This window comes from Scleropages formosus, chromosome 2 (genome assembly GCF_900964775.1).
Source record: "Scleropages formosus chromosome 2, fSclFor1.1, whole genome shotgun sequence".
NCBI classification, from domain to species: Eukaryota; Metazoa; Chordata; class Actinopteri; order Osteoglossiformes; family Osteoglossidae; genus Scleropages; species Scleropages formosus.
The window spans coordinates 496299-511030 of NC_041807.1; the positions used below are offsets into that span (position 1 = coordinate 496299).

The 14732-nt window shown below is 43.6% G+C and overlaps 1 protein-coding gene across 4 annotated transcripts in view; it reads right to left on the bottom strand.

Annotated features, from left to right (window-relative positions):
- Window positions 1-14732, bottom strand: part of LOC108933886 (agrin-like) — a 210151-nt gene that overhangs the window by 6955 nt on the left and 188464 nt on the right. For 2 of the 4 annotated variants that reach the window (XM_029246873.1, XM_029246882.1), the window contains 9 exons: window positions 13324-13553; window positions 11182-11316; window positions 9656-9752; window positions 8627-8791; window positions 7984-8095; window positions 7162-7173; window positions 5750-5866; window positions 3783-3966; window positions 2834-2921 (listed from right to left, as the gene is read on the bottom strand). In XM_029246873.1, coding sequence (XP_029102706.1) covers window positions 2834-2921; window positions 3783-3966; window positions 5750-5866; window positions 7162-7173; window positions 7984-8095; window positions 8627-8791; window positions 9656-9752; window positions 11182-11316; window positions 13324-13553 — 1140 coding nt within the window. The remainder of the gene's footprint in view (window positions 1-2833; window positions 2922-3782; window positions 3967-5749; window positions 5867-7161; window positions 7174-7983; window positions 8096-8626; window positions 8792-9655; window positions 9753-11181; window positions 11317-13323; window positions 13554-14732) is intronic. The other 2 variants (XM_029246878.1, XM_029246888.1) reach the window with 1 other exon arrangement.

The window sequence follows — 14732 nt, forward strand, 5'->3', positions numbered from 1 at the left end:
ATGTACCCAGGCATACTGCGAGGTATTTTTACTGTATCAGTTCAGGGCATGCACCTTGATCAAGAATAGTACAGCAGGAGTGGGATTCGCACCAGGGACTTTCAGATTGCAAGGCAAGGGCTGTGTCAGCTACGCTACCCAGTGTCCTTGTTTACATTTTTTGCTTGGGAAAATGTTTTGCTCGCTAGATTTTATAAGCAGGTTTGAGAGAAAAGTTCATTTTACTATGTCAGTAACAAAGATGACAACCAAACAAGTGTCCAGCTTCATCAATCCTCCCTGAAAAGCTTTTTTTTAAATGCTGTCAGAGGTTAGGCTTAAAGGTTATGAGTTAGCAAGAAGTATACACTTTGCAGTTTCTGGATTGCCTAAATCCGATAGCATATCAAGTCCTACTTTCCATTTCCGTCTGGCTAACGAATATGAACTGACATGTAGGCACAAATAGAAGAAATTGTACTCAAATGTCCTTGTGTGTTTCATCACAGCTTTCAGAAGCAACCATTATCCTACACGATCCCCAATACAATTACTTTGCTGTCACACATAACCTAATGTTTTTCCCGGCTGTTCTGTTTTGTACGCTATATGATAGACAAAAAGAAAATGAAAATCCCCTTTCCAAGTAGTACTGAATGATAACTGTGAATAAAATATTGTTTCAAACTGTAATTCTAAATACTGCAGTAGCTGGAAAATGAATGCCGTCTATTGCATTGCTGTACATATATTTTATTTCATTGTGGAGCTGGCAGGAGTGAGAAATGTGCCATGAGGCTGGGCTTCACGGACGGTTCTGCAATGCCAACCTCATCCACATTCTCCAGTTAATGAAATGCAGCCAACTGGAGGACAACCATTTATTGTATTTTCCAGTATTCTTCACTGACTGACTAGCTGTGGCAGGCCTGTGCTCTTATTACATGCGTGGGAAACAAAGTGTGTGTTCACACTTTGAAGACCACAGGTGTGGCATTATTATTAAGGGAGCTGTTATACCAGGGTTTACCTGAACATGTTTCCTGGGAAATAACAAACCTTGCAATGGCAGTTATCAGCAGACAGTAATAGAGGCAGCATGCTTTCTGCAATGGTAGCCTTTAGCTTTTCCATCTGGAACCCTGGGAAAGCTGCACGGCGCCAAGAGCTCGCTTCTGGAGCTGTCCATATGACACCGGGGAGCGGCGCTAATCTTACACAACTGGTCAGGTTACTTAACTTGGACCACCTGATTAAATTTCGAGCGGAATGAAAAGAAGTAACATGGGACGCTAATGACCGAGAAAGTAAATATCTTTTCTTTGCGGAGATTAAGCTCTGGTTGTCTTTTATAAAGAAGGTGACGTCTATTAAATCGTTGGAGTGATCCGCAGGGAACCTTGCGCTGAACTCGCTAATAACAGTCACCAAGCAGTGGCTTACAGAGCTAATTATGTTGAATCACTGCTGTCAGTTCAGCAGGAGCTCGCACACACTGCGTTTGTCTGCAAGCTTCACGGGTGCGAGCTTCTTCGAGCAAGTCACTGTGCCTATGCCCTTTCTTTGGGTGAAACCAATGTAGGCTGGCAGGAATCCCCCACAGAGCACAGAGGCTGTGGGAAGAAACACCTGTCCTGGCCAGGCAGACAGAGAAGTGGTACAGCAAGGAGCTTATGAAACACCTGCTTTGTTCCCCAAGGAGCATTCATGTGACACCGTGAATGGAGTTTTGATTTCAGTTCAATGCGGGATATTTACGAAGCTGACCAACATGCACACGTATACCTTCATGCACTGAAGAAACCAATAGTGACCTTCTAATGTGCTCATACATCAGTTACACCGAAGAGTCTTTCCATGGTATTACTTGAAAATGTGGATTAGTACCAATCCTGCACAGAACCAACGACCATCTAGTAGGGTTATTCTTTCACATGAATCAACAAAAGGCAGCCGTACATGAAAATGTGTGGACCCACTACTGGCTAGTGATGCAATAAATAAATAAAATCCTACTATGGGTTAGTCAAAGTAATCCCAATATCCTGGAGAAACGTCCAGAATTCAGGTCTTCACTTACTTTGGGATTTCATTGGTGAGTTGGCTTGAAAGCAGGAAAGAGACAATAGGGACACAAATATAAGACAGACAGATGCACTGACAGACAGAAGTGTAGGATTCAGACACAGACAGATACCACAAAGTACAAACAGTGAAGAAATCCACAAGACCTGGACCACAGAGGAGTGTGAAGACTTTAGCAATGTCTGTCAGTCATTCTACATAAAGCCTTTAACCCGGTTCACATGGTAATGATTGGAACAAAATTTATGATAATACCGTAAAAGAACCAAGATGAAAAATTGTTTGCTGGCAGAGGACTGACAGACAGTGATTAAAAAAGAACAGTCTCCACATGAGGTGGAAGATAAGGGACGTGTAAATGATGGGAGGATGGCCAGTGATCACTGGTCTCTTACTCCAGCTTGGTATACTATGTGTTCGCTGCTCAAATTAAAAGCCCAAGTGATAAATGATCTTTGGTGTTTCTTGATGTAAAATGTTAACTTCAATGTTTAAGGCTTGTCATTCACAATTGGGCTTTTCTTTAGTTGTTTCCCCTTCCCTGGAAGAGCCCTTTAGGAAACAGAAGACAGTTTAGAGAAAATTTTCAGGACTTAGAACCACTGTTGCTAAGAGGGGCCAAAGTGAACCACCTGGTTACCAAGGGTTCCCATACAGAAATGGAGCTGTTAACAAGAGTTCTTCAACAGAGGACTTTGTAGGCCTTGTATGAACTGCAGTGCAGAAAGCCAAGCTCCAAAACTCCTTCTGCCTCTGCTACCCTTATTACCTCTTGGTGACAGCGTTGTGGTACTCGATGAATGTGTGTCCATCAAAGGCGATGGATTCCGCCTCCCCAGCGGACTTCTCGATGATTGCTGAGGGCATGAGGAGGAAAGAGATGGAGCTGATCAGTAAGAATCTTCAAAGGATCCCATTGTCATTGCAAATGAAAAAGCACTGTTTTGCTGAATAATGAGACTTATGTCATTATTCTTCCGATTTAATTATCAGTTTGCCGTGGTGCTAATTATTCATTAGGCAGTCATTCATTTTCTTAAGCCTTGCATGGATAAGTGCTTAGAACATAAAATGAATACAAACTAAATTCCAAGACAGCACAGTGAATAGTAGTGGGTGAGTTGTAGCAAAGCTTCCCCAGCACTCACACGCTTTGGGTGTGGGTTGGAACCTGTACCCAGCCTTGTGTGTGTAACCCTTTCTTCTACTCTCATTCTTTGGCTGCTCTAATTTTCTCCTGTACTCCAAAGCAATGCTTTTTCTCCCACATTCAAGACTGAATTTCTCTTAGTATGCACATGCGTGATCCAGTCTTATTCTCCACCCTTTGCCTCACACCTGCATGACCCTTATTCAATGAACAGTTAGTGGAACTGGAATTTAACAGACAAAATGTGTGTGTGTGTGTGTGCGTGTGTGTGTGTGCGCGAGTGTGCATTCATACAGAGAAGTGATGTATGGATGAGTGACCCAGTGTAAGTAGTGTATCTAACAGTATAAGTCACTTTGGTGAATAAGGTGTGTGGGCTCATAACACTATATAGAGTTCACTGGAAGTTGCTTTGGAAAAAAAGCATCTGTTCTATAAATAAATGTAAATATGAATGTGAGATTATTGCTCAATAGCCTGTGCTATGGTTAGAATGACTTCACTTTGAGAACTTGAGCAGGAGAGAGGAAGGTCAAAGGTGAGCAATGTGGTAAAAAGCTGTGCTCACCATCCTGGCAGTGTGACCCGCCAAAGCCATGCTGGCAGATGCACTCATAGCTGGCTTGCAGCGGGTTGCAGAGCCCCCCATTCTGGCAGACACCGTGAGCACACCTGTGGTGTTTGTACATGGAGACGTCCCGGGAGCGCAGGGCGTTCTCCCGTGTCAGGACGGGTGTACCCATCAGGGTAATCTAGAAAAAAGCACACTCAGCCACTCAATATAATGGACAGTTATTGTAGCCATAAGAAAATGTACAGACCAAACTCAAATGCTACACACTTCTATGTTCACACTCTACTCCAAAGCAATTTAATGTATTACATCGAATCGAAAGCATAAAGTTAAACTCAACGAATTCTTCCTGATCCAGAGTTTCTAAGTGGTCATATAAAGAATGTGAGGAACTGATTGCTCTCATTTCTCTGCAATAAAAAGGTCTGATTCTTTTCTTTAACTCACCTGAAACTTTAAGTTAATATAACACTACATTGTTTGCAGTCAGCAAATTAATTCAGAGCAGCCTATTGTTTTGTACTGCATAATGTAGGCAGATAATTGAGTTTCAGATTAATACAGACAACCATATGCTTGTAATTAACTAGGCAGAATATCTGATGTAACATATTGAAAAGAACAGTAAACATGAGGTACAGGAAATACTGTGGAAACCATTTCTGCATGTTAATATTCTGGTTAAATCCCATCTTATTAGATACACACTGACCCTGAGACTAGCCTCAGGACCTGAAGGGGCTTTCATACACCTCTTTTGTATACACTGGGTCCTCAACTTATGGACACAATTGGAACCTTAAATTTTTCATTAAACTTCATTAAAATACACCTAATAAAAAAAAAAAATTAAATCAAAAATAGCCACACAGTGGCATAGCAGGTAACACAGCTGTTTCACAGCGGCTGGGCTGCTTTGATGTGGGTTGGAACCATGCTTAGTCTGTGTGGAGTCTGCATGATCCCCCACATGTTTGTGTTGCTTTCCTCCGAGTACTCTGGTTTCCTCCCACAGGCAAAAGATGTGTTTCAGGTTAATTGGTAACTCTAAATTCTCCAAAGTGTGTGACTCTGTGAGAGATTGTATTTGTGTGTTGCTACATGGACAGGCATCCTGCCTCCTGATAAGTGGTTACAATAGAAAGTGAAAGAAAATAAAGATCTCCACAACCTCATATTCACTTCTGATTGAATATTCAATAATGTAAACATTTCCAGTGTTCATCAGCTTCTGTCCCCTTTAGTATTTCTCTCTTACCTATACAATCATTAAAACCTTAATAATATAGGGTTAGTAAAAATCTTGGATTAGCTGTAATAAAAACAATCTTTACTTAACTGTAACATTTTTACTGATTTTGGCCTACATTTCAATTTACTTATTTATAATGACTGAAAATAAAGAAAAACAACTTTTCCAGGAACTCCTATTCAGTGCTGATTGTTGACCAATTCATCCCATGAATGTGCAGCAGTCATCTTGTTACTGATCAAAACTAACAAACAAGACATATGCTGTAAACACTGTGAAAGGAAGGTGAATCAAGCTGGTCCCACAGTCTTTTACTATTTAGCTTAGCTAGTTTTGCCCACCGTCCTGGGTAGGGGATAAGATACCAGCAAGAGTTTGCCAAAGCCTTCCATCCTGTGCTCCTGTTCTGTTTGGGTGCATTTTACTGCCAGCTAACATCTGGATACAGAAATGCAGCCTTTGTCTTTTTTGCTTCGCAAGCAGCCATAAATTTTAGAAAACAGAACAAAGAAGAAAATCGACTGAAAAATAAACAACCTGCAGAATGTTTGTATTTTTGAAAATTCGTACCTTGAATGTTCGTCGAATTGACGAACCGATGCGCTGCACCCCATTCCAATCTACTCATGGTCATTTCAACAACACGGGGCTGGGGAGTGATGTGTTTGTGATGTTCACTGATCTTCCTGTCGGTAGAGTCTGCACTCACCTTCTGGATGGCGCCTCTGAAGCCGCTACTGAGCGAAGCTGCTCTGGCCACCTTGCTGAAATCCGGGACTCCGCCCACAAAGAAGGATTCCTTCAGGTTGAGGGCAGCATGCTGGTACTGGATGGGAGGCAGGCAATGTCAGAGGGGTTGCCAGGGAAAAATGGCACATTATCAAAACTTGGGATTTTGTCTCATTAAATTGTGGAAATCCTGAATTCACGTATCAATCACACTGTGAATGGCTGTGAAATCAGTTTTCTCCAATCCATGTGAAAACTGCCTCATTAATAGAAGGCCTATTTTGCAGGAAGCCCCACTTATTAGGAATTAAGGATCGTTATTCTATGTAGGGCAGTAACCGCTGAAGGGAATCTCAAGACAATTGCTGAAAAAATGAGCCGATCTGCCAAATATTCCTGTGCTTACTGGCATGTATTTTTCCTCCTGATGTTCAGCCTAGTTTTTCCTGTCCAATTCAGTCTATATGCTTGAATATATACAGCAGAGTCGTATCTGCCAGGGGCCAGAGACGATCTGACGTGTGCTTCTATAATTTGGGTCCCCTGTCGTGTCCTCTGCTTCTTCCACCCTGCTTTTACACTGTCAATCAGTGCAGGAGAGCTTAGCAGTGAGAGGAAACCTTTACTTAGGGCAGATAGTAAGTCAGCTGGCTGACAAACTTGATGGAGCTGCAAGATGTGGGGAGCTGAGCAATGGATCGCAGTTGCCAGCCCCTCCCCCAAAATGGTTTGTTGAGCCTTTAGGGGCTTCCGGCAATAATTGGAGAATTGGCAGCAGGACTCAGTGTCTGCCCGGGGGGAGAGCCTGAACCACTGAGCAACTTGACAGCCATTTTCCAATAACAAAAGGAATCAGGAGGACCTCATGGGACAAACTGGTTTCCTTTCACTAAAGACCAGCCATATCACATCAGGGATTTCAGTGCTCAGGAGAGGGGAGAGCAGCCTTAGGAATCCCAGAAAGTACACAAGTGGGAGGAGGCACTGCTGGCATCCCAAATGAGTTGAGTGTGGAGCTGAGAGCTGGGGTGATGGCCAGGAGTGCCAATGTCGAATACTGCTTTTGTAAAAGGCCAACATGCATGAAGAAAAAGTCCCTCCAATGATACTTCTCCGACATCCAAGGCCTGACTTACAGACAGTGCACAGGGATGCAATAAGGTAAGAAGTGTAATAAATGAGTGGATGCCAGTCAGTACACAGATGTTCTCCCTGCTGATCAGAGGTGAGAGTCAAAATGAGGCTCCTTTATGGAGTGTTTATAGTTCAGATCACGAGGCAGCGGAGAGAAAGCAGCTCTCCGATTTTCAGTGTCTTGGTGTGGAAGTAGGAAAGGACAGAGACACCACTAGGACACAGGAGTCTGAGAGCCAGTCCGATGGCAGCCATTACCTTGCGGGATTTCTTACATCCAGACAGCAAAAAGGGAAGGAGAAAATACAGGAAAAGTAAGTTACAAGCATGAGAACAGGCATAGAGATGTAGCAGGAGATGAGAGGAGTTTACGGAAAACTACTGGATGCCACTAAAGAAGACACTTAGTAGTGCTTTTACAGGGCCCTGCTACTGCAGTAAACTACAAATAAAATTATACTTCTGTATTTTTTATTCTTACTTTTTGTCAAACTGTGTTTGAGTTGAGATACAGGTAACGTAAGTCCACCAGGAATCAGTGCCACTTAGAATAAAACTCTTTGAATGGGATTATAAAATCCTATGCATTACAAATCGCACCGTATGTAATTGGATCTGTTGCATTTCTTTCACTCTGAAATTCTCTTCCGCCTTTACGCTTTGCTGCTCAAGTCAAAGCTTTTCTATGGCTTTCTGTTCTAGTTACATTTGCACTGCTCCTTCTTAGCATGGGAAATTGAGTAAAAGACACCTGGGAAGGGTAGAAAACAGAAGGGTTTCTTTACTAACGGGTAAATTCAGGCCTGAACCAGTCTGCTCAACATGATTAATTCCCTTTTCAATGGCCTTCAATTGCCAAATATTCTTGCATAAGAAGTGGCTCATACACAAACTTTTAAACACTTATAGGTTTTCTCTGTTGTTATATATGATCCACACAGTCTGACAAATGAAGAGGTATTGGTGTTAAAGAGAGCCTGTTGCAAACGGTAACCCCGGAAGTGGCGCTGGCGCTACCGCAACACTGAGAGCTGACTACAATAGTGAGAAAGGAGCAAAAAGGGCAGGACTTCCACATACCGGGGCCTCCCCTCGGACCCGATCCTTGTCATTGATGCTAAGCTCCCCTTTGCGGCCAGCACGCTCCAGGTTAACTGTGTTCCACGTGTTCATTGGGATCTGGCCCCTGCTCCTGCAGGAGCAAAAGACATCCAGGAGGAGGCAATGGAGAGTCAGGCGTCAGTGAGTGGGATAGATGTGCACAAAACAGGTCTGGGAACAGTCTTAAACATGACACAGCAAACGAGCAAAAAAAAAAACATTAATACAGTTTAATGTGGTTTTCTGAAAGGAGACAAAATCAAAAAAAGAAGAACTAACCGAAAAAGGTGGCCTGGCTACAGATACGTCAGTTCTGGTTAAAGCTGTGCCATAAACACACCATTTCTTGTGTGAAGCACGATGATGATAATGATGACGATGTTTCGGACAGAGCCCGTATCATAAATCCTCATTATTGTTAACCATAAACGCCCTTGACCAGTGGCATGTTGGAATGACCAGCTGCAACCTGTGAACCAATTCAACCTAAATATAATCCTTTATACTTAGAAGTGTCAGAATATGACACTTCTGACAGGTAGCCCAAAATTTGGTCAGAAAGGTCTTTGTCAAATTGACATGCCATTTCCTGACAGTGTTTCTCTTTCAGAGACTCTCGTACCTAATGACAGCTGGACCCTTGCCTAGGTCATATCTGAATTCCAGGATCCCATCGTTCAGAGCCAAAGAGATAAAGTCTCCCCTGCCATCAGTCCTCTGTCCATTGTAGAAAATCATGCCGTTGGGATCTTCAGCCAGGAACACCACTGTCATGCTGACCTTATGTCTAAGGACAGAAACAAAAAAGTAGTAATATTGTAGGTATGAAGTCCCTCTTTTTTCTGCATGACTATTGTTATATTACGTTACATTTACATTTATTTGTTTACCAGACACTTTTCTCCAAAGCAACATACATCTCATAGAAAATACAAAGTGTGCATTACATTAGCAGAGAGACTTAGATGCAGAAGCTTGATTCTAAAGCAATTAGTTTGTTACTTTCAACCATATGCACCAATGCTCATCACATGAGTAGCTGCATGAAGGTTTATCCAGATATCGAGGATTCCTTATCACTTTCCTAGTTATATATACACACACATTTTCGGAACCGCTCGTCCCATACGGGGTCGCGGGGAACCGGAGCCTACCCGGCAACACAGGGCGTAAGGCCAGAGGGGGAGGGGACACACCCAGGACAGGACGCCAGTCCGTCACAAGGCATCCCAAGCGGGACTCGAACCCCAGACCCACTGGAGAGCAGGACCTGGTCCAACCCACTGCGCCACCGCGCCCCTAGTTATATATATGTATATGTATATATATATAAACATTTACGTTACATCTGAGGAGTATCTGCATGAAGGTTCATCCATTGTTTAACAACTTGCTATATTATTACTATTTCTACAATGACTGCTATAATTATCTTTTTTTTTTTTATCTATAACCTTTATTTCAGCTTGAATGGCTCTTAAAAGGTTACCTGATCTTTATTTCAGTAATAATAACAACTGAATATAAGGGTTCACAAACTTTTTTCCATCAATGACCTTGACTCATCAAACCATTTGTTCAATAAAGATATAAGAGAGTTGTTTTAAAAATGTCTGAGTCTGGGTGCAGTTAAGTTGTACACAAAACGTACAGTAGGTCACTTCCATAGTTGTGCAGGCCTCTCAGCTCTAGATAAGAATCTCCGGTGAAGAAGGGCATGTAGGTCTCACTCTGGTCAGGCTTGGATTCTGAATAGGACAGAGTAAAAATGATTTGGAGTATCGTTCAGTCTAAGGTGCATCACCAGTAACTCATGAACCCCAAAGCCAAGTGTCATTTATCAAAGATGGACCTGCCATAGATATTTGGACCATCGATCTTGATGTAAATGTGGGAGCAGTGGACTGAATGACACAGCTGTGAACCTATGTAGCAGCTAATGTACACAGAGCAAATACAGCAGATATGATTATCATATGACAGAAAAAATAAATAATATTTGTACCATTTCCAATAGAAAGAAAACCTAGAATCCAAGCAATGCATCAACATATTAAATGGATGCACTGATCCTCGCTTTTGCTGCTTCCCTACATCGGTTTCCTCCTTGGGTTTTCCACTGAGGGAACCATGGCCTGGACTGCTGTCAGAAACCAACAACCAGTGGCTAAGTGCCTTTTGGCATTATTCTTCTGATGTTTGGCCTCAATCATGAGCTGAGCCCTGCAGTTTGAAATGGAGTGTTGCCACAGATGTGCAGGGAAGACCAGATCATCTCTCCTGATCATACTGGCGTCGCTTGGAGCTCCTTAGCCGAGAAAAGCCTCATTAATTACTTTGTCTGAGACTATTACTTGTCCTACTGATGTTTAGAAAAATTTAATCATAATCTTTTGAGCTCATTGATTTTCTGCCATATTTCATCACAGCCCACAGGTTTCATAGTTTATTTGGTAGGCACCCACAGACTGATGTGGAGTCTGTACTCAGGCCAGGTGATGAGAGACTTGTGTAACATGTTTACCCTGGTTTTCACAGGTGAGGCAGACACCTCGGTTTGTAATCTTAATGCTGGGACAATCTGCACGAGTTGCAGTTAGGAGGCATAGGGAAGCAGGCCGAAGCCAATAATGTCAAAGTTCTGAGAACAAGTTCAAAAGAGTGACTACACAGCATCGAAGTCCCTGCAGCGCCAAGGGCTCTTCTTCTCAGCTCATCAACAGCAGGAGGAGTGGAACAGTCTCTCTGATGGCTAAATGGAGCGCAGCATAAACACCAGAGTGGCCCAATTCCTGCAATTCAAATCGCAGCCCCTGGGGCTGCCCCTCTCATTTGATCTTCCAATCCAGGATGAAAAGGAACCGTCAGGGTGCAAGAAAAGCAGAAGGATGTAATTTAGCCTTTTTGCTGATCCTGACAAGACCTTGGAGTTGTAACACACCTGGTAATGGAATGTCTTTCACTGAGGCCTTGCACAGGGTACAGCATTCCCAGCAATGTTCTCACAAGGAGGAATATAATGCGCCGGTTCTCTAATCAGACGTTGTAATAAGTCCCTGTAAACCTACTGACTGTAATGTACTGTAGGCACCAGATGGGATGCACTAGGAGGCAGAACTGAGGGGAGTCTTTATGGATGCTTGGTAGGCAGCATAATTCATTGATGACTTGTCTTACCTTTTTCACAGTGTGTTCCTTCACGTCCCATTGGACATTCGCATTTGTACCCCCCAGCTGGCAGCACCTTGCACTGAGAGGAAGGGTGACACCTGTTTGGGTCACATGGATTGTGGGCATCGGCACATGTCGGACCTGCAGGTTAACGCAAAAATGCATTCAGAATTCCAGAATTTAAAGTATTCGAGATACAACCCACATCATAAATGAAATCACCCGAATCCTTAAATGTCCATTCATAATGCAATAAATGTGATACATAGCACATATATAACAAAGGGCGAGGATTTATTTCATGAATGCCATTTATGATGTCAGATTTAGCAATTGATCTCATTTCTAGTACTGTTCTGCAAAAATAGACCAAGGACAGTGGTTTTGACCCATGCTAAGATTAATCAGAGTGCTCACTTTATTATTTTTGCCCTGATAGCCCCGAGGCAGAGCGATTGCGGTAATGAAGGCCCATGCTGGGTTCTGAAGGCTTGCTCTATCTCTGCCTCAGCGGTGAATGCAGACCCCTGGAGACTGCTGGTGTATCTATCTCCCAAGTTGAAAGGAGAGGTTGGACGCCTTGAACGTCTGTTCTGCTCATCTTTAGACCTCCCTTTGAAAGGTTTCTTTTTTTTTTGCTGTAACTTTTTATTTTTTATTTTGTAGCTTGTACAGGAATCAATGAGTTGAGAAAAAGCCCTGGTGATTAAGGAAAGCCTTGTGCAGGACGGAGCAGAGTTACAGTAGGGGAGGGTTTCCAGTTCCTCACGGGCTTCCAGCACAAGAAAGAAATAAGTAACCGAAACCTCGGTTTCCCTGCCCTGCTCTTTTTGTGTTTTTTTTTTAATCAAAGGCTGTGGAGTTAAATGCTAAACATCGACTAAACTATGAAATAAAAGCTAAATACTAAATGAAAACATTGCGGCAGAAGGTGGCGTAGTGGTTGAAAATGCTGCCTTTAGATTTGGCAGACCCACATATGAATTCTACTCAATCTGAACTACTCCTGTAGGATTAATTTGGAAATTCTGCTATTGTCTAAGTGCAGGATCATGGAGCAGCTGGTAGTGTAGTGGTTAGAGCTGTTTACTTTGGATCTGAAGGTTTGCTGGTTTGAATCTAACCTAAGGCTGTAAGACCCTTAAGAAAGGTACTTACCCTCAGTTGCTCCAGTAAAAATTACCCAGCTGTATAAATTGGGTGAACAGGTGTACGTAGCTTAACATTGTAAGTTGCTTTAGAAAAAAAAACACACACACACACACACACACACGCACACATTGTCTGAAACCGCTTGTCCCCGAGCGGGGTCGCGGCAAGCTGGAGCCTAACCCGGCAATACAGGGCGCAAGGCTGGAGGGAGAGGGGACACACCCTGGACAGGCTTTAGAGAAAAGCTTCTGATAAATGTAAATGTTTACTAAGGATACTGGTTTCCAAGTAAGTCTGTAATGTCCTTTACATAATCTCAGATCAGGCAGAAGACGGCCTCCGTCCAAAGCCCCAGAAAGGGGAGGAACCTTCCTTCCTAGACCTCTGGGGCACCACGTTCCCTTCTCTCCGCAGCCCGCTTATTCGGAACTCTCATTAACGCAACGCAAGCTGGGCCTGAGCTATCACAGGGCTGGCTGGGTCTGCATGGAGAAACCCAGCCTAATTGACATTTCTCAAGCTCTTTATCTGGCCGTCCCGCTGCTGCTGCGCCTGGCTGCTCTGACCTTCGCCGTTACTCATCTCTCCACCAGGACCATCTACCCCCAGAGCCCAGCTGACAAGTGTGGACCAACTGTCCTCCGCAGATCATAAAATCCGCTTTTATGCAAGCGCTGGCACACAGAAATCACCTTTACGGGTGTCTGAGCAACCTTTAAAGGCCGTCCAGAATTCCTCACTTAGTTATACATAAATTACCTTCCTAAAAATTTTTAATGTATATACCTAACGAAAAGACGGTACTTTGAGAAAACTGCACTTACTAGATAAAGCAAACTTTGTAAGCTGCGCTCTAATAAAGCAGCTAACATACGGTAGATACTTCAAGACACCTGAAAACTTGTCTCTGGGGGGAGGGTTCATGTTTCCAGGGCACAAAAGTGGAGTACACTTTAATGGGGTCTCAAAGGGTTGGAGCTGAGAGATCAGACCTACCTGAGAAGCCATTAACGCACTTGCAATGGAACATCTCGGCTTCCTTGACCTGGCAGGTGGCCCCGTTGTGACAGGGGTTGGGTTCGCAAGGGTTGTTGCCGCATTCGCCCACCGCAGAGCCGTAGAGCACGTAGCCGCCATTCTCCTGGAGGCTGTACACCATGTTGTTGACATCCAGGGTGCGGATGCAGCCCACCAGGCCCGACGCCACAGATGTTCTCTCCTTCACGCTGCAGGGAAGGGGTGCTGGCATCACTCGGTCGCTCAATACAGCGTGGTGCACAGTACACGTGCAGTCAGAGAACGGTGACATGGCACAATGGTCCTGTTGATCCCACAGTGGGAGCACAGCATTATCTCGCCGCGACAGCATCTCCCATACATTCGTTCCAACACGGCAGCACCGCCACTCTACGACTGTCAGTGCCACGCTTCCAAAAAAGAAGTTGAGCTTTGTTCAGTTTCAACGACTCTCGACGCCATCCGTACATTCCCTGTGAAAGCGCGGCTGTTGTATATTTTGAAAGCAAAAGTTAAGAAAGTTGTTTAATTGAGCAGCAGAAGTCTGGCGCCAGCTGCCTAGGCTGCGGAGCAGTTCGGCAATAAAAGGCAGGTGTTAGCCTGCTATCTCAGAGGACGTCAGAATCCCCCCCCCAGCACTCGACAGAACAATATGCGCACACTGCATTCACGGTGCTGCGCTAACAACCATGAGAGAGAACGTTTCTATGAGGAACAAGCCCACAGCAGATCACTAAAACAGAAAAGAATGAATTTTCCGTCGCGGCAAAAAGCAGTTCTGCGCTGCAAGTACGAGAGGAGTCACCCGAAGCCTAGCAGTGCGGTGTGTGTCACGTGTTACGGTTCAGTGCGCGTGTATTGCCGCACATACTCCTCTGCCTTTGTAATTTCACATCTTTATAGCTTTTCGGAAAAAATGTGACACGCTGCAGTTTCTGGATTTTAGCAGCAGACTGATTCACAAAAGTATATGATTGATGCTCGTTTTTTTCATCTTTGTCCCATATTATTTCATACAATAATGTAATGAAAGATCTGAGACGATACCTGGGACATTGTAACATTTCACTGAATCCAGGATGTCTGTCCTGGTAGCCACAGTGTTTTAATGACAAATGTGCTTTTGAAGCCTTCGCTATAAACAACTATTAAATGTAAGACGAATTTTGATGGGCCCAAGTGTGTAGTGATGTCATTTGGATGTTTTTGAGATGGTCGCGTACATAAAATTTAGTTAAAACTTGTGTGGGGAATTAGGAGACTGGGATAACATGTAAAATCAAAAATCCAGTGTAGCCAGTTGACCATATAACAATTCTAGGATATTTTACACACACACACACACACACACACACACACACAGACTGAAACCGCTTGTCCCAAGCAGG